The sequence below is a fragment of the Triticum dicoccoides genome, chromosome 4A (assembly GCF_002162155.2).
Source record: "Triticum dicoccoides isolate Atlit2015 ecotype Zavitan chromosome 4A, WEW_v2.0, whole genome shotgun sequence".
Taxonomy (NCBI): domain Eukaryota; kingdom Viridiplantae; phylum Streptophyta; class Magnoliopsida; order Poales; family Poaceae; genus Triticum; species Triticum dicoccoides.
The window spans coordinates 746,019,663-746,045,869 of NC_041386.1; the positions used below are offsets into that span (position 1 = coordinate 746,019,663).

Consider the following 26,207-nt stretch of genomic DNA (forward strand, 5'->3'; position numbering starts at 1 on the left):
CGGATTCGAGGGAGATCGGCGGGAATGGACGGATCCGGGCGTGGGGGCGCCGGATCTGGTCCCAGGTGAGGTCGACGCGCCCCACATGGCCGGTGGCGAGGTCGAGCAACACGGCGGCGGCGGCGGGGTTCCTGGGGCAGCCAGGGGCTCGGGCCTGCGGGAGAGAGAGGGAGAGGAGTGAGGAAGGACGGAGGGAGAGGGAGGCGCAGCGCCGGCAACGACCTGGAGCCGCCGCGGCGGTGGTCGACGAGGCGGCGGGGCGATGCGGTCAGCGGCGGGGCGAACGGGAGGAGCGCTGGGGCGCTCGGGCGTTGCACGGCGGAGCGCGGGGTCCGACCCGGGCCCAGATGGGCTTGCGCGGGCCGGGGATGGGCTCCGCGGGCCTGTGCGGTGGCCGCGTGCTGGGGAGGCGACGTGGAGGCGGGGGAGGCGACGTGGAAGCGCCCGGTTGGCCGGGGCGACGCCTCAGGTGGCGGCGCAGCCAATGGCTACGCGCCAAGTTACGCCCGTGAGGTGGAGAGCGGCGGTGAAGGCGAGGAGGGGGCGACAAATGGCGGCGGGGAAGAGGGCCGGCGCGAAATTTGAGGAAGATGCGGCGGCTGAGAGATGGGAGGAGGGGTAGGGTAGGTTTAGGGGCTAGGGATGCCCAAAATGGCATGAGGGGGTCTATTTATAGGTAGGAGGGGCTAGGTTAGGGGGAATTGGGGGCTTTCGGGGCCTCATATCGACATTGGGCGGCTCCGGACAAAGGGGGGCACTAGGTGGCTAGTGGGCTGTGCGAGAGAGAGGCTTGGGCCGAGAGGAGAGAAGAGAGAGAAAGGCCCGGCGGTAGTTTCAAAAGCCGAAACGTCCGACGATCAAACCGGCAACGGTGCCGCTACGGATGACGGTTGGGCTATCAAACGGACTCCAAATGCGACGAAAGTTGACAGGCGGCCTGTCTACACTATAATAAGACCGCATGACAAGTTGCAACCCATTCCGAGAACATTTTTATGCCACTTATAAAATAATATTTCGGAGGTGCCGCGGGCGCGTGCGAGTGTGGTCGGGCTCAGAACGGACAACGGAGAGAACCGGCGGAACACGAACGGATGCAAGTTTGAAAACAATGATGGCAACAGAGTGCCAATGCAATGCGAATGATGCGATGATAAAATGCAAGACATGAACAAAATGCAAAACAAAAGACAAAAACCCAACCACGAAGGAAAAATCATATAGCATCTCCGGAAAAGGCAAGAATCGGAGTTACGAATATGGAAAGTTGTATCCGGGGCGTTACACATCAGCCCGCAAATCTCAAATCCAACATAATTCAACAATTGAAAACAAACTGAATTATTCAAATCAAACATAAAACAATAATCATTACAAATAACTATTCAAATCACCGTAGCAAACTTAAAATAATGCAATACAAAACTTGTCATGAATACAAATACAAATGAATATAAAAATTAGTCACTACCCAGCCCTTTGCCAATGGTGCTCAATGAGATCTTTCTGAAGTTGAAAGTGTGTGTCCGCATTTTCAATCTTCCTGTATGTCTGAAGAAAAGCTCTAATGTGGTTTGGGTCTCTAGTTGGTTTGACATGGCTACCCACATTATCGTAAAATAATTCTAAGTCCATTCCTCTCTCATCTTCAAGAATCATATTATGCAGGATAACACAACAAGTCATGATGTTCTTCGGGGTTTTCTTATCCCAAAAACGAGCAGGACCTCGGACAATGACAAACCTAGATTGCAAAACACCAAATGCTCTTTCAATGTCTTTTCGGGATGCCTCTTGCACCCTTGCAAATTCACATTGTTTTTTTGTTTTGGGTTCTTTGATGCTCTTGACAAATGTGCACCAAGGAGGATATATGCCATCTGCAAGATAGTACCCCTTTGTGTATTCATGCCCATTGATAGTGTAGTTGCAAGCAGGAGCATCACCACTAGCAAACCTAGCAAATAAATGTGAGCGTTGCAACACATTGATATCATTGAGTGTGCCGGGCATACCAAAAAAAGCAATGCCAAATCCATAAATCCTCGGATGCTACGGCCTCTAGCACAATTGTTGCATCACGAGACTTGCCACAATACATTCCTTGCCAAGCCTTGGGGCAATTTTTCCAATTCCAATGCGTACAATCAATACTACCTAACATCCCAGGCCAACCTCTCCCCTCATTAGCTGCCATCAATTTCTTTGTGTCATCTTCATTTGGTGCCAGAAGATATTCGGGACCAAAGACACGGACGATCACTTTAGCAAATCTACGCATAGACTCAATTGTGCTATCTTCACCAATGCGAAGATACTCATCGACATAGTCAGCCGGAACGCCATATGCAATCACCCACATAGCTGCGGAGATTTTTTGATACGCACTAAATCCCTTTAAGCCCGCGGCAGTCCTTCTCTGAGTGAAATACCGGCAATTTGCCTCGCAAGCTTCAACAATTTTCACAAAAAGGGATCGGCGGATTCGGTACCTTCTGCGGAAGAGGTGTGCAGGATATGTAGGATTCTCCGAAAAATAATCTTGCATCAACATCTCGTTTCCAATATGGCGATTCCGCGGAATGCACAGACGCCCGACAGTAGATCCTCGCCTCCTCTTTTGGTACTTGTCTTCATGCTCCTTCATGGCAAACGCCATGACCAATGTTTGCTGCCGAAAGGTCGCAAGCATGGTCTCCACATCCGAGTTGTCCGAATCGGATGAATCGGATAGCAAGAACTTCTCGCACGGGGTCAAATCCATCTACACACACGCCGGCGCGTCAATCTACTACACAGCTCACGAAAATCACAAAAAAGGGACTAACCGGTGGCGAGTGATCCGGGGGCGGCGACGAGGGTGGTTCGCTCGGCGGTGGTCGATCCCAGCGGCGGCGGCGACTGGGGGCGGCTCTTCTCGCCGGATCCGGAGGGGTGGTGCAGCGGCTCGACGCGGGAGGGTGTGGGGCGGCCCCGCGGAGCGATTCCGCCCGCAGATATGGCCGGAATCACCGACGGCGGGCGGGCGGAAGCAAGGGCGGGTGGCGGCGGAAGGAATGGGGAAAAGAGCGCGGGCTGAAATGTCCCTTCCGCCAACTGCTTCTCTGTGATGCAGGGCACCGCAACCGCGAGGGGGAAACCCGTGTTTTCCCGGGTTGGGGCCGGAAATTTGCCGCGCCCCCTAAAAATTTTTGCGGGCCAGGGCGGGATGCGGGTCTGGTCGGGCAGACTTTCCGGCCGTACCCGCATTTTGGCGGTTATTTTGCGGGTTGGGGACGGATGCGGGGTCTGCTAGAGTTGCTCTTAGCAGAAGAGGTTGGAAAGGGAGAGCTGAGTGTATATTGTGTAGTGCTAGAGAACCTGAGGAGCGCTTGTGGCCCTTGTGCTCAATTTCTAAGTGCACACTGATGTTCTATTTATGTACGTACTTGAGTTGTGAAGCTTACTTGCCAGAGGCCCCTTGATGATGGATGCCATCAATTCATTCTGTCAGAACCTCTCCTTTTGCTCTGTTTTCTCAACTCTGCTTTACCTGTAGTTTGACTCCTCTACTCTTGTTCTGTTTTCTCATGTCTGAATATTTGCAAGTCCCTTCCTCTGCTTTTGCTCTGTTTTATGAGCTCTGAATATTTGGTTGTAGCTTCAGGCCCGTTTCAGGCGTTAGGTCGACTCCACTTGACTCGTGGCCTGACAGACAAAATCTTCCTCCTTCTGACCACGGCGCCGACTGCGTGATGGCGGCTGCAATATAATCTATCCTCTCTTTCTTCTTAACAAGTATAATACACACCAGACTGTGTGATACTCGATCTACGGCGCCGAATCTACTTCACCCAAGGCACACCATCCACATCCAGAATGGTTCAAAGGTTCAGTTATTTTCTTTTCCAAAGAGATGAGAGATTCATGCTAGTATTATGTTAAGTACGACCGTAGCACGGGGGTCTCCACCGACGGGCATGAACGGGCCTGTCATGAAAGGCTTAAGTGCCAGTATTGACTGTTCAAGTTGCATATTAATTTATTACCTCCACCAAGGAGCATCACAAATATGTTCAGTAATTGGAACCTGTTCGGACTCCCTCCTTCTCTCCAACTCCGCTCTGGAGCGGAGCAACATGCATTGTTAATTTGGGGAGCTGCTAAATATGGTGCTCCGCGTGCTCCGCTCCAGAGTGGAGGAGTGAAGGGCTACCGAACACAGCCTTGGTTAGCTGGGTTGACCCCAAACCTCAAGGCACAAATCCAGGTGGGGTGCACACTCTTTGTTGGGCAATTAGGAATTGCCCTGATGATTTTATTTTAGGAACTTCTACATTTTTGCCCTTAGTTCTTTTTTGCGGGTGTCCCACTAATCAGTTTTACCCCTAATTTTTGGCGTTTCTCAGTTTTGACCATTTTCCCGTTAAATCATCTCCGTCATGCTAAGCACTTGGCAGCAGCCTGTGTAGCTTTATGTGTTTTTTGTACATCTGCAGAAAATTAATCTAGCTTTTAGTTGCTGTCAGATATTTTGGTTATGCCAGCAAATCAAAGTGTTTCAATACTCTATGTACAGCATTGCCGTCCGAGGGTGCAACACAGCCATCCACGAAAGACTTGACCGCTAGCTCGAGCTGGCCGTAACTCTCATGTATAATACTCTCCCCGTCAGACTTGCATGGCCAAGGTTGATCAATTATTCTATTAGTATTTGACATGTATTCCGTTAACATATGGACAAAGGTGGCGTGGTTGTGTTCACGACTTCACCGTCGTTGTGCGCGAAAAAACATCGTGGCGCTGCATCATTCTGCTTCATGAAGACGCTTATGTAATTTTAGACACTCCATTATATCCGAGTAATAAAGTAGCTAGAGTACTTGGTAAAGTTACCAATTGGTCGTGCTTCTCCCGGAAGCAGAAAATCGGGAAGGTTTGCGTATATCCGCATCATATATACTGGCTGACTGCAAATCTTTTACAGACATTATTTTAGTCTTGAATAATTCATAATCTTGTTAAACCGCATCATACACTTGACCGAGGATCGGCTTTTACAAACTAGTATACATGAGAGAGAGAGGGAGTATTATCTTAGTCTTGGATGCTTCAAAGTCTGTAGTACAATTTATAGTTTTCCGTTGTCAGCTGGATTAAGCAACAAGAGCGACGGCACTCGTTCTGCTGCCTGGTTTGGTCTATGTATCCATCGAGTGTTTGGAAACTAGTACAACATCGCTGTGCCGTGTGAGAGATGCAACTCAGCCATCCGCAAATCAGTATGCACATGGTTCCAACACGAATGACTTGACCATTAATTAGCTGGAGCTGACCGTAACTCTCATGCCTACTCCATCAAGCATGGCAAGTTCTGCAGACTTCCATGGCCACGGTTGTTCTCTTCTTTAACATGTATAATCCGTTAACATATCGACAGATGTGTGCTCCACTATTTAATGTGCTGCCATTACTTCTCAGAATAAAAACCATAACCAATTCCATCTAGCCTAACTAGCTAGTCATGGAGATGGATGTACCACCCAAAATGCTTGCCTCTCTCACCATGACCATACTAATGACGATGATGGCCACCTCCATGACACTTGCGGCGGATGCAGCGGTGCTCGAAGGACAAGCAAGAGCACTCCTCATCTGGAAAGATAGCCTCGACAACCAAAGCCATCAAGCCCTGCACTCCTGGGGAAACACATCGACGCCTTGCAACTGGCGCGGCATCAGTTGTGATACCAGTGTGCAGCGACACCAGCATTGGCCAGTGATCAGCGGCATCTCTCTGCGGGGTATGCGGCTGAGAGGGGCTCTGGAGTCCCTCAACTTCTCGGCCTTGAGGACCTTGACACGCCTTGACCTCTCACACAACCTCCTCACTGGGAGCATTCCTCCTAGTATCGAGGTCCTTCGCGAGCTCCATGCTCTTCTTCTGCAAGGCAACCAGATAAGAGGCTCAATCCCACTAGGTCTAGGAAATCTCACAAAATTGTATTCCTTAATGCTTCATGGAAATGAACTCTCCGGTGAAATACCAAGCCAGATAGGCAACATGAGTAGTCTTGTCACCCTCAACTTGTCAAGCAATCACTTGGTTGGTCATATCCCTTGTGAAATAGGACACATGAAGCACTTAGTTGCATTAGATTTGTCCAGTAATAATCTTTTCGGTAAAATACCAAGCAGCATAGGTGGTTTGACCGAACTCACTAGCTTGTACCTTTACAGTAACAAACTTTCTGGACAAATTCCACGAGAACTAGGTTATCTTCTTAACTTAAAGGACCTGCAACTTGGCATCAACACACTCTCAGGTTTCATTCCACGATTTTTTCATAATTTAACCAAGCTCACCGTGTTAATTCTACGGCTAAACAAACTTTCTGGGCTAATTCCACCAAAAATAGATTACCTTTCGACCTTAGAGTACCTGGATCTTAGTGAAAACATACTCTCGGGTTCCATCCCAAATAGTATAAGAAATTTGACGAAACTCACAACCTTGTGCCTTAACAACAACCAACTTTCTGGGTTAATTCCACAAGAGTTAGATTACCTTGCGAACTTAGAGTACCTGGATCTTAGTGAAAACATATTCTCGGGTTCCATCCCAAATAGCATAGGAAATTTGACCAAACTCACAAGCTTGTACCTTTACAACAACCAACTTTCTGGGCACATCCCACGAGAACTAGGTTATCTCGAGAACTTAGAGAATTTCTTGCTTAGCAACAACACACTAACAGGTTTGATCCCAAATAGCATAGGAAATTTGACAAAACTCACTAACTTATTTCTTTTCATGAACCAAATTTTTGGACGCATCCCTCAAGAACTAGGTCGCCTTAAGAACTTAGAGTTCTTGAATCTTGGCAACAATACACTAACTGGTTCCATCCCAAAGAGCATAGAAAATTCGACCAAACTCACATGGTTGTTCCTTTACAGCAACGACACATCCCTCGAGAACTAGGTCGCCTTGAGAACTTAGAGCTGTTGGTGCTTAGAAACAACACACTAACTGATTCCATCCCAAGTAGCATAGGAAATTTGACCAAACTCACATATTTGAACCTTCAGAATAACCAAGTTTCTGGACACATCCCTCGAGAACTAGGTTATTTAGTCAACTTAGACTACCTGTATCTTAGGTACAACACACTAACAGGCTCCATTCCAAACAACCTAGGCAATCTCACAGAAATCACTAAATTGTATCTCGACAATAACCAACTTTCCGGCCACATTCCCCGAGAATTAGGTTATTTGGTCAACTTAGACGAGTTGTCTCTCGGAAATAATGCACTAGCAGGTCCCATCCCAAATAGCCTTCGCTATCTGACAAAACTTTATAAATTGGACTTTGGCCAGAACCAACTTTCTGGGCAAATTTCAGGAGGATAGGTTGGTTGTTGAATTTAGAGTACCTAGAGCTTAGTAACAATACACTAACAGATTTCATCACACAAACAACCTAGACTATCTTGTAGACTTGCAGTAGAATTATCTCTGTGGAAAATTTCACAAGAAGTAGAAGGCGCACCATCCTCATCCACCCCTGCTGCTATCTGCTCCTCTCCTTCACGGGACCAAACCCCTGCGCCAGCTCCGCTGCCGTGGCACAAGCTCCTCCTCACGGTGGCCGACTCCGCCTGCTTCTCTCCTGCACTTGTCCTCCTCGCAAAGAAAAAAAAGAAGGCCCACGCCCTCGCCGCTGGGTCACTCGACACCGGCGCGCTCACCAGCGACTAGGCCACCGTTGCCGCGGCGTCTGCGCCGGCGGCCCTCGACATTGCCGCGGTCTTCGACTACCGCGCGACCCCTCTCGACGTCGTCGCCGCGCTCTAATGCGAGGACGCGCGCCTGGGCTGTCCCCGAAGCGCCCGCTGCCTCCAAGGACAGGGCCGACCTCCGGAGGCTCCTTCTAGGGTCCTCCAACCACGCAGCGGCCGGCGCCCCTACGGCGGTCTCGCTCTCCCAGCCAAGGTGCCCGCCGTGCGCGGGCCATCCACGCCTGGGTGAGCGGTGAGCTCCGGTACTGAAGGTCGGAACAAGGATGTGACCTACATGCGAAGCCAAGGAGGAGACTTTGATGCTGCTGGCTGCTCAAACGGGCGAGGCGGCGGAGGAGGCCCTGATGACACTGGCCGTGCAGCTTGTACGTGCGGTAGGTGTAACCTCGGCACCTACCTCGGCTCATGTCCTCCAACCTCGTGGCCACCTGCGCCCCTACCCTACAGCGGTCTCGTTCTCGAAGGCGCCGGCCGTTGACAGGGGGGCCCTTCCGGGGGCGGCGCGGGCTCAATGCTCCGGTACTGAAGCTTGGGAACAGGGATGCCACTGGCCGTGCACCTTGTACAGTAGGCGCATTCGACGTGCAACCCCAGCGCCGCTACGGCTCACTGCTTCTGTGCTAATGCTGCTTAGGGATCGGATCATGCTACTGACGGAAAGGGCACCAAGTTGCTTCTTCGCGTGGATTCTGCAGTGGTTACAGATTGGGGAACCTCCCAAGCTATGGGCTGGACTGTTGTTTGCTCCGAAACTGGAGCCCCCTACAGTACAGGAAAAGCGAAGAAAGCTACCAAGAGCAGTGAGTTAGCGATCGAGGAGGAGATTAGATTGCCGAAAGTTTCCAAGGTACTATGAATTAATGAACCATTATATTGCGCAAGGTGTTGTTACTTACTCCCTCCGTTCGGAATTACTTGTCATAGAAATGGATGTGTATCTAGATTCAGAAGCATCTTCCATAAATAAATAGCCAGTCAATTTTTTAGTGCCTTTTTCTGTCTGATTGTTTATCATTTCTCCTTCTAGGGAACATGTGGCTTTGGGGAAAATCAAATGGCCATAAGGCCGCGTGCACTTTCAATAATGACAGATTTGTTTGAGAAAGACGGTGTTGCTGAAATTGATACACTCCTTCCCGGAAAATATGGTGAAGACTCTTAATAAGTTGGTCTACGACCTTGCTGATAAGGTACAGTTTCAATGTGCTTTCATAATTGAAAAGTTATGGTTTTTTGCATTTAACTCGCTCACCTGTCATGATCTCCTCCATCTAATGCTACTGAGCTACTCTGTCTGGAGCAGGAAGGCAAAGGCAGTACTGTGGCGCCCAAGGAAGGAAGCAGCAGCCCAGCCACCTGGGACACATGAGAAGGAGAGCAGGCGCTACTTATCAGAGAGCCTGAAGCGTAGTGTAGGTGTTGTGTGTTTTATAATAAACACACAAATTCCATCACCTTCTCCCCTCCTTCCCAATTCCATCCCTGATCCTCTTGTATCAACTCTAGAACTCGAATTCCAGGAGTAACTAAGGACTACTGAACGAGGCACATAACATCACCGCCATTGCGGAAACTCTGTTGAAGAAATCTCCCAGGGGCTGTGTCAGAACTCAGAAGCATGGAGGCCTCGGCGAAGGTACTAACATCGACGCTTCCAACAAATCACAGTGAACCTAATAGATGCCAACAGTATGAACTTGTCACCCTGAGAACTGAGAATAGAAGACCTGTGTACCAGGGTGGATTTTATCGGCAACCTCCAGGTTTGTGCTCCACAAGGCCTTCTCTTCGTTCTTGTCAAATACGCTCCACAAGGCCCTATTCCACAGTAAGGCAAGAAATGTTGACGCTGTGGCCGCCCGATACTACACTGTTGGTGATGGGCAAGCCTGGTTAAGACTCAAACTGCACTCTGAGTTTGTCTATGTGAAAACATCCAATCCAATACCTCCCAAGCAGACTTGATTTTATCTCCACGTGTAATTCTAACTGGCCTCGAATATGCCACCACAATCTTTCGAAAACCCTCGGTTCTTGAAAATGCCTCCATCTGCAAGTGTCCATATAGCAAGACCATCAAGAAAATACTCAAGATGCTTTAATAAATTTCGGCAATGTTGCTAAGCGCATAAAACTTGAACGCGGAGATTACACAGTATGATATGGCATTCCAGGTTATAAATATGCAATGCTTGCAATTATACGAGGTTTTAGAACTATAGGATTTCTTACTTCAGCTGCCGTCTGTGATGCCAGATAAGGGCAGTTTGCACGCTCCATAAACAACTAGTCATTCGAAAAGGACATGAAAATTTACTAACATTAAGCTCCAATGACCATGTTTGGTATCTTTAGCACATTCGGATCAGGAGGAACACTTTCGTGTTCCGCAACATCTGGGAAGATCTGCACATCTCTATTCTGTGTTGCATCAATGACATCGATCTATTGTCTAACAGATGCACTAACGATGCAATGCAATCTCTTCTCAGAGATTGGTGTTCTATGTTGTATCACTTGGCCGGGAGAATTTAGCTTTTCATTTCACTCTATTTTAGTCTGCCTTGGGCTGGTCCTTATGCCCACTACTGGTTTTCTCATCCTTTTAATGAACATTAAGGCCGGCCCAAGCCCGCAGTAGTAACTGTAAAAAACAAAGTGGTTTGGTTTCACCAGATTATTTCTTTCCTCGTCATCTATCCACTGTTAGATGTGTATATAGTCCCTTTTTCGGTACTTTCCCGTTGTATAAGAGGTTTCCTGCACTTTACCGCACATGTATATGTAATGGCCTTTGGCCCTCAGTGAATACTAATTGCTGATTATCCAACATGGTATCAGATGCTAGGTTAGCCCCTTCCTCCCGCACGATACAACTCCGTGCACCCCGTCCCTAGCCTACTCGTCTCCGGCCGTCTCCTTCCTGGCCCAGACCGGATCTTCCTCCTCCCTGTCCGGCTGCCGCTGCCTCCAGCTTGCCCCGGTGCCTCCTCGCCATCCTGCCGCGCCTAACGAGTCGCCCCAGGCCCGTCCGGCCGTCACCGGAGCCTGTCCGGCTGCCTGCTGCCCGTCCGGCCACCACCACCCCAGGCCACCACCACCCCCCAAGCCGCCCGCTCGTTCAGCCGCCACAGCCATCCCTGGCTCGTTCAGCCGCCGCGGTGCCCGCCCGCTTGCCTGCTTCGCCTCTGGGCGCCCAGGCCGGTCCCATCTTGCCCTGGAAGAACCCGCCCGCTTGTCTGCCTCGCCTCTGGGCGCCCAGGCCGGTCCCATCTTGCCCCGGCAGAGCGACCCGCTCGCTTGCCTGCCTCGCCCTGCTCGCCTCGGTCATACGGGCGAGGGAGCGAGCGTGCGCTCGATCCCAATCAATCCAGATCGGGTCCTCTGCCTTAGTTGACTTCCAAGAAAAAGAGGAATATCTCAGTATGTCATCTTCGGGCTATGTGGCGGTTCCTCCATGCTCGGTGATCTTTGATGGCACCAACTATAGTAAGTTTGCGGGCTTCACGCGCATCCATATGCGCGGTCTTCTTCTGTGGGGTGTTCTGTCTGGCGAGGTCCCCTGTCCGCCATGCCCTGTTCCTCCCGTGGCTCCTATCCCGCCTGTGCCGCCGGTTCTTGCTATTGATGCTTCTCAGGCTGATCGGGATGAAGCCAAGGCTCTCGATGATGCTGCAGTTGATGCTTATGATCAGCAGGTATCAGCTTATTCAGATGCTCTTTCCATCTACCCTGATGATCTGTCTGCTTACACCCAGTGGTGCAATGATGATGCCCGTGCTGCTGCTATTCTCACTGCGAGTGTCCTCCCTCAGTTTGCTTTGGAGTTCATGGACCTCGACACTGTTGCAACGATGTGGTCTTATCTCTGTCAGCGCTATCAGCCCTCTGGTGATGCACTTTACTTATCTATGGTGCGTCAGGAGCATGCTCTTCAGCAGGGTGACTCATCTGTTGGTGAGTTCTACATACAGAGTTCTGCCATCTGGCGCCAGCTTGACTCTCTTCGGACAGTTGTTTGTGGATCTTGCCGCTGCTGTCAGACTATGCGGTCCGACTTGGAGTTTCAGCGTGTCCATGAGTTCTTATCTCGCCTCCGCTCCGAGTTTGAGCCTCGACGTGCTCACTTGCTTTCTCGTGGCCGTGTCCCTATCTCGGAGGTACTTGGTGAGCTTCGTGCTGAGGAGACCCGCCTTCGTTCTGCTAGGTTGCTTGTGGTTCCATCAGTGTTGGCTGCCCGAGCTCCTGTGTCCTCTGCTCGTCTCACTGCTCCACCGTTCCTGCCCACACATTCAGGGGGGTTGGTCGCCCTCTCTATGTTGAGAAGGGCCGGTCGCGCTGTGACACCTTCTGTGGCTACTGCTCTCGACCAGGTCACCTAGAGTCTGATTGCCATGGGAAGAAGTGAGATCAGAGGCGCTCCTCTTCCAGTGGGACTCCTGGATATTCCTTGACTCCGTCACTCACTGATCAGGACATAGTACGGCTCAAGCGCCTTCTGTCTTCCTCTGGTTCTTCATCGACGGGTTATGCTGCTTCTATGACTGCTTCCACCACACCGCCAGCATCTACACCGTCAGGTACATCTTCGTGGGTTCTGGACTCTGGAGCTTCCTTTCATATGTCCTATGATTCTTCTGTGTTGTCTTCTCTTCGCCCTCTTGATTCTCTTATTAATGTTCTTACTGCCGATGGCACATCTCTTCCTGTTGCTAGTCATGGTATTCTTTCCACTCCGTCCTTTTCTGTTCCAAGGGTTTCACATGTTCCTCGCCTTACCATAAATCTTTTTTCCGCTGCCCAACTCACTGATTCTGGTCGTCGTGTCATTCTTGATACCGACTCTTGCTCCATTCAGGATCGTCGCACCAAGGCTTTGGTTGGTGCTGGCACCCGGCGCCGTGAGTCAGAGGGCCTTTGCGAGGTTGACTAGCTTTGTGTTCCTTCCGCTGCCACCACTTCTGTCAGCTCTCATGCTCTAGCCGCCTCCTCGTCTGCGTCCTTCCAGCAGTGGCATCATCGCCTTGGTCACATCTGTGGCTCTTGCTTGTCATCCTTAGTGCGTCGGGGTCTCTTGGGGTCTATATTTGGAGATGTTTCTTTACATTTTAATGGTTGTAGACTTGGCAAACAGATCAAGTTACCTTATCCTATCAGTGAGTCGCTATCTCAGCGTCCTTTTGACTTAGTTCATTCTAATGTCTAGGGTCCAGCTCCCTTTGATTCGAATGATGGTCATCGCTACTATGTTTTGTTTATTGATGATTTCTCTCGCTACACTTGGCTCTACTTCGTGAAATCTCGTACCGAGGTTCTCTCTATATACAAATGTTTTGCTGCCATGGTTCACACCCAGTTTTTCACACCTATTCGTACTTTTTGTGCTGACTCCGCTGGAGAGTTTATATCCCAGCTGTTGCATGGTTTTCTTGCGGAACAAGGTACTCTTGCCCAGTTCTCTTTTCCTGGTGCTCATGCTCAGAATGGCATTGCGGAACATAAGCATCGTCATTTGCTTGAGACGGCTCGTGCGCTGATGATTGCTGCTTCCCTTCCACCCCACTTTTGGGTTGAGGCTATTTCTGCATCCACCTACCTCATCAACATTCAGCCATCGACTCCCCTGCAGGGTGGTATTCCTATGGAGTGTCTCACTGGTCGTTCTTCTGACTACTAAGCCCTTCGTATGTTTGGATGTGTGTGCTATGTCCTTCTTGCCCTGCGAGAACGCACTGATACGTCTCCAACGTATCTATAATTTATGAAGCATTCATGCTATTATATTATCTGTTTTGGATGTTTATGGGCTTTATTGTACACTTTTATATTACTTTGTGGACTAACCTATTAACCGGAGGCCCAGCCCAAATTGTTGTTTTCTTGCCTATTTCAGTGTTTCGAAGAAAAGGAATATCAAACGGAGTCCAAACGGAATGAAACCTTTGGGAGAGTTATTTTTGAAATGGAAGCAATCCAGGAGACTTGGAGTGCACGTAAGGGAAGCAACGAGGAAGCCATGAGGCAGGGAGGCGCGCCTGCCCCCCTGGGCGCGCCCCCACCCTCGTGGGCCCCTCGTGGCTCCCCTGACCGACTTCTTTCGCCAGTCTTGTCAGTTTCCTCAGTAGTGAGATTAGCTCGAGGTTTAAACCACTTAGTCCGAGTCCTGCGCCCTACGGATTCGATCGTGGGATGGCACGAGCAATGTGGATCGTAGTGGCGCATAGTAAGGAGGGGCCAAGCCATGTTTCCTTCGTTGTATGTTAATAAATACAGAGAGAAAGAGATCAGAAAACTGCGGCAAGTTTGCGCAGGCAAAACCTCGTCTTCCACCTCGGTTCAGTGCTAGTTCGCAGTCTTTGATTCCAACAGAGTTGTGGAGGAACGACTGGTGGTTTCCGACCTTCAGAAGATCGCTCGATGCTGGCGAGGCTGTGGAGAGGCGTGACCTGGCTGCCCGGATTCATTCTTTGCGCCCTTCTGCCACTGCAGGCTCGTTTCGCTGGCAGCTTGAGCAGCTTGCATCAAGGGTCTGCACAATTCCAGACCATGGACCTTTGGAAGGACAGGTTATCGGCCAAGATCAAAAAGGTTGTTTTGGCAACTCGTGCGCGATAGGCTGCCTTCAGGTGTGGACGTGCAGAAAATACATGAGCCCGGGGATGTATCAAGTCACATTTTAGTATTAGGTACATCCGTATCTAGACAAATCTAAGACAAGAATTTTGGGATGGAGGAAGTATCATATATCATGGCCCAACTACTTTGTCGCCTCTTCTTTTCGACATTGGTGTGGTTGCATATGTGTTCGGCTCTTGAGCCATGGGCCCTTGTCGGGCTTGTACCAAACCTTTTATGTCTGTTGCATCGGTGTTGTACACCTTAAGGGTTTCAGTTCGCTAAAGCCGGGAAACTGCCTCCTCTATGGAACTACGGAAGTACGGCTGAGATCTTAATTGTACAACAGGGAATTATCAAGTAGAGGTCTGCCTCCACGCTCCACCCAAATAGACGCCAAAAGTAGATGCTTGTGAACTGAAAATCCAAATTCTAATTTAAGCTTCCTCTAGATTAATTTGATAACTCAGGAATACTCAAAAGTTCTAACATTTTTCATATTATGGATAATAACCCTACTTCTATTGTATGCACAACTCCATGAGGCAACGAATTCTGAGTTGTGCGTCGTATATGGATAATAACCCTACTTCTACTGTGGCAAATTTGGTATTGGTGTTCTCAAACTATATTAGACAAGTTTTTGTAAAGTATATATGTTTATAATTGGAAGGGAAAAATTATGATGAAAAGTGTAAACTTTTTAATTATGGAAGGACAAGGTATGTTTGATTGCAAAAACAAGGTGTTAAATATGAAAATTATTTTATCATATTAGTGTAATCACCTCGACAACATATATGTGTGGAGAAGGGAAACTTTTGGTTAGTAGGTGCACGTATAAAATTAGATAAAGAAGAAACAGGAAAGGTAAATAGTAGAAAGCTCAACAGTACCTATCATTAAAACATAGAGCAGATTACAAAATATATAATTATCTGTTGAATATTGTTTCTATAATTTGAGGAGCAAGTCTTGAACACAAGCCTTAAAATTGAAATTAGTCGGTAGCATGTCACGTAGGATTGCTACTACACGCAACATAGTTGCCTTATTATTACAACTAAAATTATTCGCGAGAGTTGTTACAATTTTTTTATCAAAGCAGTCTAATCCGTGTAGGATGCTTTAATAACATATGTGTTAGCAGTAGTAGTAGCAGAGCCGACAATGCGACCGTAGAGTGATGTTCCAGTTTCTCCATCAATTGCCATAGTAGATAGCCCTGCTTCATTCAATTTCTTTACAAGGTCTGTCCAGTCGATGTTGATGAATTTATCTTTAAGGCCACATTCAGCATATATCTGTCCCATTCAAAAGGAAAGGAAAGGAAGTGTTACAATGATGAATGTGATTAAAAAAAATCTTTACCACATATTCTTGGTCCGAACTCTTTATTTTATATACCTCATCTACTATCGTGCGCTTGTTCCATCGATTTTTCTTTTTCATTGGTACTGTGGTTCTCCATTTACATTTTCCTTTTCATTACCTTTTGTTTTACTAAGAAGTTGCGTATTCATAAAATATGAAGTGCCAATAATATTTGGGATAGGTGAAGAGTATGTGGTGTGTACTTACCCTCCTTCCGGTAGCCTTGGTGTAGGCAAAAGCAAGGAGCCATCCACATTCAACATTAGATCTGTTTTTGCCAGAATACACAACAGCAGCCTTCACACCTTTATCAGACTTATTAGATGACATGATGAAATAACCAGATGTCTGAAAAGGGTTGGTGAGCTTGCCGGAAATGTGGCCTTCATAATAGTGGGAATCCATAACACTTAGGCTTCCCTTTATTGTTTGATTCTCCAAAGTACCTATTACCACAACACATAATTTTGTGGCGGCCGCGGAGCTGTCAAGGTTTTCATTTTTGCCAACCAGTGCAAGGGATTGATTAATAAGTTCCCTAGACTCCAAAGAGAACTCCGCTTGCTTCATGATCTCATCTAAACTCTCTTTCTCCTCCATACTGAGTCGGACTGGGATTTCCTCATCTCTCTCACACTTGATTGGTTCCATTTTCTTGCTTCACTTTCTATGCCTAGAAAAGCAGTAAATTTGAGACGAATTTTAGATTTGAGATGCTTTTTTGATGATATAAAAATCAACTTTTTAAAATAATCGAAAGGAAGTTATTCTTTAGAGAATCGAATATCTAATTGAGTCATATTAGTTTTTTTTACATAACATGCATGCTTAAATTTATACTTCGACGTAGTCAGTCATGGAGTGATAATACAATAGTCCAACAAAATAGGTTAAAGGAACAAAAAAAATCATAATAATAAATTAACTAAAAAGCAATAATTAAAATAAGGAGGCGTACCTCCTTGATCCTTTGGGATGGGATCGCTCTTCCAAGAAAACACACTCAATCTTACTTACTAATTCACCAGCAAAAGAAAAGAAAAAACCTTAGTTACTACTAATTGTCTAAATCAGATTGAAACGGGCAGTTTGGTCCATCCACATAAAAGAAAAACAGTTAAAGGAACTAATCTTCTAACTGCTCGGGTGAGTAATTAAGATGAGTGGCTGAGCTGCAGGACCGCCGCCTTGGACGTGGGCGCGGTGGACCTCGTAGTGGCTCGTACGTGCCCATCATATACAGTGAATACAACACGATATAAAGAAGGTGATCGAAATACCTTGCTCTAGCCAGAGAACGTGATGATGGAGAGCTTAGAAGATATAACACCTATTAGTGCGATGGATGAGTACACATTGAGCAACATGTTGGGTATTTATAGAACAGGAAGAAAGGACTAGAGCTAGAAATTACTAAAATTTATACTCAAGGACAAATTCTGGTTGAGCATCTCACAGTTATATGTCCAAAACAACTCGCAATCATAGTGCATGCAATCAATAATAGCCATCCATGATGCATCAGCTTTACTCGTGGGGTCCCAATTAGGTGTTACAAACTTGTCAAACTGACTGTAGAAGAAGTAATGGATACGAGACAGAAAGGTGTAATAGCTCCCGGGTGTCTAGGCACACTTTATGAGCAGTAAATTCAAAAAAAAATCAAAAAAAATCTGATACTTTGCAACATCAAAGATGGTCAAACTTTGTAGATTCTTGCAAGTTTTCATGCCAATATATCATGTAGAGAAAGGTGTATAAACGACTTTCAGATTTTAGTGCTAAAAGTACTTGAAACTTCAAGCGTTAAAATCTTTTTCGCATATAGAGCTCCTCAAATGGTTTTTTTATATGAAAACTTGCAAACACCTAAAATGTTTCTTTGATGTTGCAAAGTTTCAGATTTTTTCGATTTGTTTTTATTTTTTTATTCTACTGCTCATAGAGGGTGCCTAGGCACCCGGGAGCTAAAAAACCACTCTTGTGAGCTACTTCAATTCTTTGAGATCAGCAAAGAATTTTGGCGTGGGGGTGATATTATAAGGAATGGTGCCTATATTTCATGATGATGCTCGAGGAGATGTGGTGAAGCTTCCACTGCCTTGGCCACCACCGCCGGTAGGACGGGCAGCCCTACGAGTGGATGGATATTTTTGCTCTAATGATGGCACGACAGCAGCTGGCATGGTACTACGAAGGAGTGACGGTTCAGTGATTTTCACGGCCAACCATTTTATCTTCAACTGTAACGAGGCAGTGGAGTCAGAGATCCATGCACTGATGCAAGGTATGGCACTGTTCACACAACATACGGATATGCGATCCTCGTTCAATCTGACTTGTCTGAAGCTCTATCTAACCTGACCAATGATACTCTTTCCTGATCGGCGTACGGTCATTTAGCTGCTCAGATTAAGGGCCAGTTCTTTTGGGCGGCTTAAAAATTAAGCTGTCCTTTAAGTTTGTTGACGCTTCTAAATTAGTTATTCCATAACTAGTTTAGAAGCCCCGACGAATATGAGAGGCAGCTTATGAAAAAAGCTAGGGAGGGTCTGACTTATTTTTTAAGCTGCCAAAAGAATTGGCCGGGCATTATGAAAGGGATGGAGTTTGTTCTACAGATATTGAGCACATCGATTGGCTGTTTAGAGTCGCACTGAGTCTTGCACGACTGTTTGGATGAATAGAGGTCCTCCATGTATCGAGGAATTGTTGCTTCTGGATCGTAACCCTATTATTTAGAAATGAAACTCCCCTTTTCCTCACAAAATAAATAAATAATACAAGTACTTAAATAAATAATACAAGTACGTATATATATGGGACATGCACAAGTGTATCTCAACACTGACCAGCTTAGGTACTAAAGGCTTCATCCAAAGGGTCGGTTGTACTGAATGACACGTACTACACAAGTAATACTTACAGAAGCTTTACATATGTTGAGATGTTATTTCACATGATCTTTTGGCACTTGATGTGCTGAACTTCTTTGGCACACATCAAGTGAAATATCATCTCAAAATATATTCTGAAATACGTATATATGCTTCCAGAGTCCAGACTCCAGTACAAGACTCAGTACTGAATTATTGCCGGCAATTAAAAACAATTAGATCGAAAACACGCCTTGGCGCGAGGGTGCCGGTCACAGCGCTATGGCCAAGTAGTGAATGCTCAATTTAGTAGGAAATCAAGTTTAGCGTACGTATTCAAATAGGATATAACAAAATATGAGGAAGAAAAAACATTCACATGTAATTGAAGCAAATCACCATTAAGTTCAACATCCTCATGAAACTATAAGGCAACATACAGTTTGGGTGTTGCAAAAATTATCATTTAGCTCACACAAATTTAGAAGCATCAAGGTTTCAAGGCTTTGCTGGATTAGAAAGATTACATGCTTTCTTTTATCTGATATTTTTTCATTCAAAACAATCATCCATGATCCAAAACCTGTAAATAACATCCAGGTTCTTCGCCCATGCACATGATTGCATATCAAAAAAATTCTGTCAAGCGATGATCAGTGATTTTGTTTACATAATAGGAATTAATAAACAATGAACTAAACCTGCTTGAATGCTAAGATGTCTCTAACACCAATAGGTTAGAAAAGGATAATGTAATCATTTTTAAACACATCATGATGGCTCCATGTCCAGATAAATCTTTGTGGCAGCAACAATACAGTAGAGGCAACAGAAAATAAAATAAAAAGGTTGTTCCTCCGTTGATGTTCGTCATGGTGCCGAGGAACATTTCCATCCTGAGAAAAGACATCACAAATGAACATTGGTTAGCAATGGAACATAAATGTATTGTATACAGGATGAGGCTTAGGATGATCAGTTGACTGGAAAAAATTCATTGTCATTGAGTCATTCATATATGGAGGAAACATTGGTTGTTTATTTTGAAAAATGTATCGACAATAAATAGAGAATGGCTCAAGAAGTCTGAGCCGTTGCCTAAAGTGTTGTGTCAAGAAAATGACTAACCGATACTGCATATGTTGAAAGCAAGAGCCAAAAGACGGTGGTCAAAAATTGAATTAGATTGGGATCGCGCCTTGGCGCGAGGGTGCCGGTCAAAACATTTGTATGCACACAATAAGCCACTTAACAATATATGAACGTAGAAAGCATATTTCACGATAGGTTTAGCACCAAATATCTTAGGCATAGAAGATACGACAGCACATAATAACTTGCAGATGATCCACAACTCAGAATAGATAACTAAAGTCTTAGGCGTAACTTAGTTTGTTGGAGCTACTTTTATGCATGCAAAATGTTGTTACTCCTAACAAATTTCAATAAATTTGAATTTAAACATTTAAAAAAATTAACTAAGCGTATGATGGTGTTGATATAATATAAGGCAAATGCTAAACCTACGGGTAAATTACAAAAAGCCCACAGATCTTCTCCCACTACATCGTGATCACGCCTTGGCGCGAGGGTCCCGGTCCCAACAACGTGGCCAAGCGGGTAAAGATCAGATGCTATGATGCGTTAGTAAAAAGGATAAAAGTGCACAACTCTTCCCGCCTCCCTTGCTCTTCCATAATTTCAAATCGACCTCTTTTTTGTCCCTCCCAAGCCACGGCACACACAGATGCTGATCTGTATGTCGAGGTGCATAAAATGGATCAGAACACACACACACACACACACACACACACACACACATAGAGAGAGAGAGAAACTGAAAAGATAGAACATTCACTTAGTTAGATGGATCAAAGGTTAGAACAAATTGAATTTGAAAGCAGAAGATTATCCAAGTGCTGCATTGAAAGGCAGGGAAACCGATACTTCAAATCATTGACAGAGTTTTGTTAGTCATATTTTAAATAAGGTCACATTAGTTCGGTTAAATACACCTCTGTTGTTACAGCTCTGTAAGTTTGGGCCTGAATACACCTCTGTTGACCACTATGTGAAACTTCAGTCACAAAATTAAATTTAAAATGTTCTAAAGCGAAGAGCATCAGTAAGTGATACAGCAACTCTGCCTACATACATGATAAAGAACTTTAATGCCATATGTGTGTGATGGAAGCAAAAAAAATGAAATAAAAATTATTGCATCTGAACCATATTGATACTAAAAGGGTAGGCACAAGCTTTGCTACATTTACCGCAAACGTGATATAGGGGGCGCGGCTTGCCTCACATTGCATAGTCGAAAGCTAAATGAACATCACATTGACCGTCCCAAAGTTCACGAGAACGAAAAACTCTAATCAAACTGGTTTTCCTAAGTAGAAACATAATTGTGCATCCTTTCATCAATTCAACAGAGATTAGAAATGCATAGACAAACAGATACCCCATGATAAAAAAAAGGGCAACCTGGTGCATGTAGCTCCCGCTTGCGCAGGGTCCAGGGAAGGGTCCGACCACTTTGGGTCTATAGTACGCATGATAAAGAACAGATATTAGAAATGCATAGACAAACTCTAATCAAACTGGTATACCTTTAATTAATCTTTATATTGCACGTTCTACCTATGTGCAAAAGAACAGATACCCCATGATAAAGAACACAAACCACATGTGCATCCACAATTTCTAATTAACCTTAATTGGGGACAGTATCCAAAATAGTCGCAAATTCACTTGCAAACTACTATACACAAAAAAAATCCAGAACTGTTTCCCACAAATTCTAACACCTCAAGAAACAAAAAGGTAGAAGGAGATGAAAATGCAAGTGTTGAGATTGTATTCTTACCATGTCCTCTGGATAGTCACTGATGACATTCTTGGTTGAAAGATGTGCCTCTCACAAGGTGAAGAAAAATATACAGAATTCTAACCAGCTGATTCACCGTGTCAACATGATATAAATGGAAGTGAGCCATAACAACTTCTAGTATATATACCTGAACACACATGAAATGAATGAAACTTCAGAGAAACATATCAAATCAATTTGAAAGTAGCAATCGTTGTCTAAACATCTCAAATAAATCATAACTCAAAAAAGATGTTCTCCTCATCACCATGTTCTAATCATGAAGGAGTTTAACATCTCCACTCTATCATTCAGCCTAAAGATAAAAAAGAACTGATGCGGGAAGGAACTAAAATAAACATACCGGGAACAGGTTGGGCAAAGAAGCGAAGCGTGCCTAAGTTGTGCCATCCATTGTAAAAAAATACCGAGCTTTTGAAATAAAAATAGGACTCCCCTGCATAATGTCGCATCTCGCAATCCAATCTGGTCGAACCACAATATGTTATCAAGTCACAAAGCCAATCAAGACACCTAACTGTAATGGTCGGAAATATAAGCTAAGGAACCATATGTATCAGCCAAATTGTTCATCAGCGTACAATTTAATACATCATATATTTAGATGAAGCAAACTAACAACAGAATAAAAATCCTCCCAAGTTCGTTGCTCATATGCATTTACCAAAAATAGATGTGACTGTGCCCAGATTACGTCCATGATCCAGAAAGTTGAGGATTGGGAGGGAGGAATGAGAGAAACAGGACCTGCGCTACAAGCATCGTAGATCCAGACTTTGAATGATAATCTGCCTGATTAACATGCCCTCTTGCATGCACTTCCAGCCTTTGATCTCCCAGCAGGGCCTGGGATCTCTGAATAACACAGTATATAATATAGTGAGTAGATACCAACAAACATACCCACATATACACACATGAATGATTACGTAGAAAGAAATATTGCAGGGAATGTCATGATGCACACGAACTATGTCTTTCATCCAAGATAGCCTGACTGTAATATTAGGACGATAATTGAGATGCCTGAAATAAAGCTTTCTCCATTCGTAATAATATTTCTCCCAGAAATATTACAGTCAGGCTATCTTGGAATAATTACATGACGTGGGCATCAACTCATCATCATACCAAACTAAAGGAGAAAAATGGAAGAAAAAAAAATATTTTTGAGTAATTACTACCTAGAATATCATGATAGTAATTTTGATTGCCCCTTGGTGCTGAACTATTTCCATTCTACAATGGATTCATGACCAAAGACCCCTCGCCAACAAAACCGAGAGCGAAGCTAAAAAATGACAAGAGCATTGGCAGTACTTCCAGCAACATAAATCACACTATTGTTGCATACCCTGTTCTAACTTTCAGCTGCTCTCCGTACATGACTAATTCAGGCAATTAGATGGGAACTTAACTAAATAAACAACTTAACCTAGCAGACTATAGAACCTGAATTAATATTACGACAAACTAAATGCAAACGAAGTTATATTGGCAGCAGAACAGCTACAGTGGTTCCAGTTTCAGGTCAAAGCATTAGAAAGTACATGAAATCTAACGCGAAGATGTTTCAGGTCATATCATAGGAACAAAATTAACTCAGTTATTTACTTATGCCACACACATGTTGTTGTGTTTGTCTTGCAGGAACTTACTGTTGGCTGGGGGTGGTAATATAGCTTGCTCAGGTTCCGGATCGACATACTCTTCTTCAACCTTTGCAACCATATCTGCGCGTAACGTGAACGACACATGTTAATATCAAATTTAGTCAATAAGGCACATTTCAATATGCATGAACATTCTATCTGTCGTACTAACTGATCTCGCCCGCACCGTTAGCCTGCTCATCGGGCTCACTATTCATGTTGTTTACAACGCAATCAGTGGCTGCCACTTCACCCGTGCCAACCTCTAGAAGGGGGCTCCCAAATAGATGGTAGCAAGATTGAAACCAGCCAGTGCCCAATGCTAATTGAAACTAAATGAAATCTAACGCGAAGATGCTCACTGAATTTCTATTTCAGCTACTGCTATGTCATCACTTGAGCTGGAGCCATCGTTATATATGCATCTCATAAATCCATCCGGATGAATGCTTCTAATCGACAATTATCATTCTAATTTTGCTACTTACTCATTGTATTTGATCCTAGCCCTTATTCCCTGTTATTAGGATTCAGTATGTGAAAAGTGGATCAACGCTACAATTATTTTAAAGCAGCTATCCGCGCCACACTGCCTACATCGTGTTTACCAGGGGCAATGTGGTTGAACAGAACAACATCCTGTTCTGCCTGTACAATCTTATGGCCCTTTTCTTCCTGCACATCTACAAGACAAGAGCAGACCAAATGTGAACATTGGGGATTAGAGAGAGCAATGGGGAGGAGAAGATGGACCATGTCAAGCACACTGAAGAGTTGCCTCCCAGGCAAGAGAAGCACGGGGAGGAGAGGATATACATGGGGTCGGTACGGAGCAGGTAGACGCAGGCGATGAAGAACAGGGAGCCGCAGCAGCGTCCGCAGCAGGCCACCGCGGCCGCTCCTGATGGCTCAGCCACCCTTCATGGCCACTATATGTACAGATAAAGGGGTATTACTTATCCAGAAAGCTATACCTTGCATAAATACACACTGGCATTTGTCACGCAGGTCTAGCAAGCTAGCAATGAACCATATGCCTATCTACTATAAATAGTGTCCTTTAAATATGATTACACGACCCAAGCAAGATCGCAATCCTCTCTCTCTCTAATATATTTGGAGGAACAAGATTTTCCACGAACAGAAAGACAGGAACATGAATTCAACAACACAAAGACACAACGCGAAAGACACAAGATGATTCTTGCACAAATCTAAAACTTGATACACACTCACATTCAGTAAATCTGAAACAAGACGATGCCACCGCCGGTGCCGCTGCCGAGTGCAACATCAGGACCGCCGAGTAGGTTCTCCCTAAAATTAGTCCCAAAGAGTTGGTTCAACAAGGTACTCTTTCCTCCTCAAAATAAAAAGCACAATTAATCTTATGCCAACTAAATTCTGAAGCACATACTGTAGATTTGTGATAAAGTGCAGGAAGTCCACAACTCACGCATATCATCCAAGAGTACATGTTTAAGCTCAGTATTAGACTGTCAGACAAATGATGAAAATACACATTTTACAGAATATACACATCGTCGTACATAGGAGGTTCAGGCTTCAAACATTCGTAATATCAAAGATATAATGATTCATCAGTGAATGCACACCCTTGTGCCATGTAAAGCTCACACATTTTCAGCCCACAAACAGAAAAGAAGGCGTTGAAAACTGAAGCGACCATGTGGGGGTGTTGCTTACCCGAGGAGCCATCGAGCTGTCGACCATGGATGCCCTGGTTGTCGTCCTCATCCACGGAGGGTGCCTGCAGCTCTGAATATATCAAACAAACAAGTAAGTAATCTGGAGGTGATAGTAGATACAGAACATAATCTTTCCCATGATATGATACAAGAGCATAATCGAAGCACATCAAGCACTACACACATAGCCATGAAACAGAGCATATAGTACCACCTACCTAGAGCAGCACAAGAGAAAGAGATGAAGCCAGAGGTCGGAGATGTGGGATCACTCACCGGAGAGGGAGGATGTGTGCGTCGTCATCTTGGTCCTTGTGGATGGCGTCCATGGATTGGAAGTGGGGTGACTTGAGAATCCACTCCCTTGAGATGGCTTGTTGTTGCCTGGTGAGGCCCGTCCATGGAGAAGAGAGAAGCTTCATGAGCAGTTGAGCACACACACACACACACACACACACACACACACACACACACACACAAAAGATAAGAGAAGGAGGATCTGGAATGTGAAACGGCCATGGGGATGGGGGTGCTTACCCGAGCTAGGAGCCGTGGAGGGGAAGGAGCACAGCAGGGTGAGACCATAGCGGCTCAGGTCGACGACGGCGCGTAGATGCCGCCGTGGATCTGGGCGCTGTCTCACCTCTCGCGCTCCGGGGGCGGGCGGTGGTTCCCCTTCTCGCCCCTGCACACGAGCATGCGGTGCGGCGGCGGCCGCTGGGCAAAGAAGACGACGGCGGCGTGGGGCTGGACCTGGACGGCGGCGGGGCTGGGAGGCGGGCACGGTGCAGGGTTTGGAGGGATGAGGCGGGAGGAAGAGGGGAGTGGGGGATGAGGCGGCCCTAGGTCATCTCCGAGGGTGCTGTGATTTATACCCTTGTGTGCGAAACGACGATTTTACCCCCGCCCAAACCACCGAATTGCCCACCTTTGCCATCTGTAAAAATATCCAACGGCTTACGTAGATTGATGAAATATCCAACGGACGATGTATCTCGGGGCTGCGATCGAACGGTTAGCAGCGACTGGTAAAACAGATCCAACGGCTGAAAATCGCGATCACTGAGGAGCCTCCGGCATCCACTCGTCTCTTATTTCTGGATACTCCACAGAGCAACAAATGATTCAAGCAGGGGCTGTCGCACCAAGCAGTTCGGCGCATTCAACGACGGCAGCAATCTGTCCGTGGAAGAGTTGGGTGTAGAGTTTTTTCTTTTTCTTTTTTGTTGGGTGTAAAGTTCGTTGTGCATGATAAAGGCGCCAACCTGTAGTTGGTCGCCGACTGCCATATCATTATGGCGTTA

The 26,207-nt window shown here is 45.7% G+C and overlaps 3 protein-coding genes and 1 long non-coding RNA gene across 17 annotated transcripts; 2 read left to right on the forward strand and 2 right to left on the reverse strand.

Annotated features, from left to right (window-relative positions):
- Positions 1-5,483: 5,483 nt before the first annotated feature.
- On the forward strand, positions 5,484-7,091 carry LOC119288412 (probable leucine-rich repeat receptor-like protein kinase At1g35710). Its single transcript, XM_037568030.1, has one exon. It carries the CDS (start codon positions 5,504-5,506, stop codon positions 6,962-6,964), a length of 1,461 nt encoding a protein of 486 aa, XP_037423927.1. The 5' UTR covers positions 5,484-5,503; the 3' UTR covers positions 6,965-7,091.
- A 305-nt stretch (positions 7,092-7,396) lies between these two features.
- On the forward strand, positions 7,397-9,797 carry LOC119288413. The gene is made up of 3 exons (XR_005141176.1): positions 7,397-8,631; positions 8,812-8,974; positions 9,088-9,797. It is a non-coding gene; the product is annotated as an uncharacterized LOC119288413 (long non-coding RNA).
- Positions 9,798-15,285: 5,488 nt separating this feature from the next.
- Positions 15,286-17,123, reverse strand: LOC119290023 (jasmonate-induced protein homolog). Of its 3 annotated transcripts, XM_037569157.1 has the most exons (4): positions 17,054-17,112; positions 16,732-16,789; positions 15,981-16,446; positions 15,286-15,703 (listed from the first exon to the last, which is right to left on the reverse strand). In XM_037569157.1, the coding sequence occupies exons 3-4, from the start codon at positions 16,422-16,424 to the stop codon at positions 15,509-15,511; spliced, it is 639 nt and encodes a 212-aa protein (XP_037425054.1). In that variant the 5' UTR covers positions 16,425-16,446; positions 16,732-16,789; positions 17,054-17,112; the 3' UTR covers positions 15,286-15,508. The 3 variants fall into 3 exon arrangements, with proteins under 3 accessions (XP_037425054.1, XP_037425056.1, XP_037425055.1); XM_037569159.1 differs by lacking the exon at positions 16,732-16,789 and having other exon boundaries at positions 17,054-17,123; XM_037569158.1 differs by lacking the exon at positions 17,054-17,112 and having other exon boundaries at positions 16,732-17,041.
- A 2,147-nt stretch (positions 17,124-19,270) lies between these two features.
- LOC119288414 lies at positions 19,271-25,677 on the reverse strand. 12 transcript variants are annotated; one of them, XR_005141182.1, is made up of 12 exons: positions 25,441-25,677; positions 25,180-25,287; positions 24,902-24,973; positions 24,431-24,511; positions 24,011-24,123; positions 23,803-23,877; positions 23,201-23,275; positions 22,290-22,397; positions 21,886-22,007; positions 21,519-21,669; positions 20,177-20,404; positions 19,271-19,545 (listed from the first exon to the last, which is right to left on the reverse strand). XR_005141182.1 is itself a non-coding variant. In XM_037568031.1 (6 exons), exons 1-5 carry the CDS (start codon positions 23,948-23,950, stop codon positions 21,657-21,659), a joined length of 477 nt encoding a protein of 158 aa, XP_037423928.1. In that variant the 5' UTR covers positions 23,951-24,004; the 3' UTR covers positions 19,271-19,545; positions 21,519-21,656. The 12 variants fall into 12 exon arrangements, 2 of the variants coding, with proteins under 2 accessions (XP_037423928.1, XP_037423929.1); XR_005141178.1 differs by lacking the exon at positions 20,177-20,404 and having other exon boundaries at positions 22,207-22,397; positions 25,441-25,672; XR_005141179.1 differs by lacking the exon at positions 20,177-20,404 and having other exon boundaries at positions 23,792-23,877; positions 25,441-25,671.
- Between the last annotated feature and the right edge of the window lie 530 nt (positions 25,678-26,207).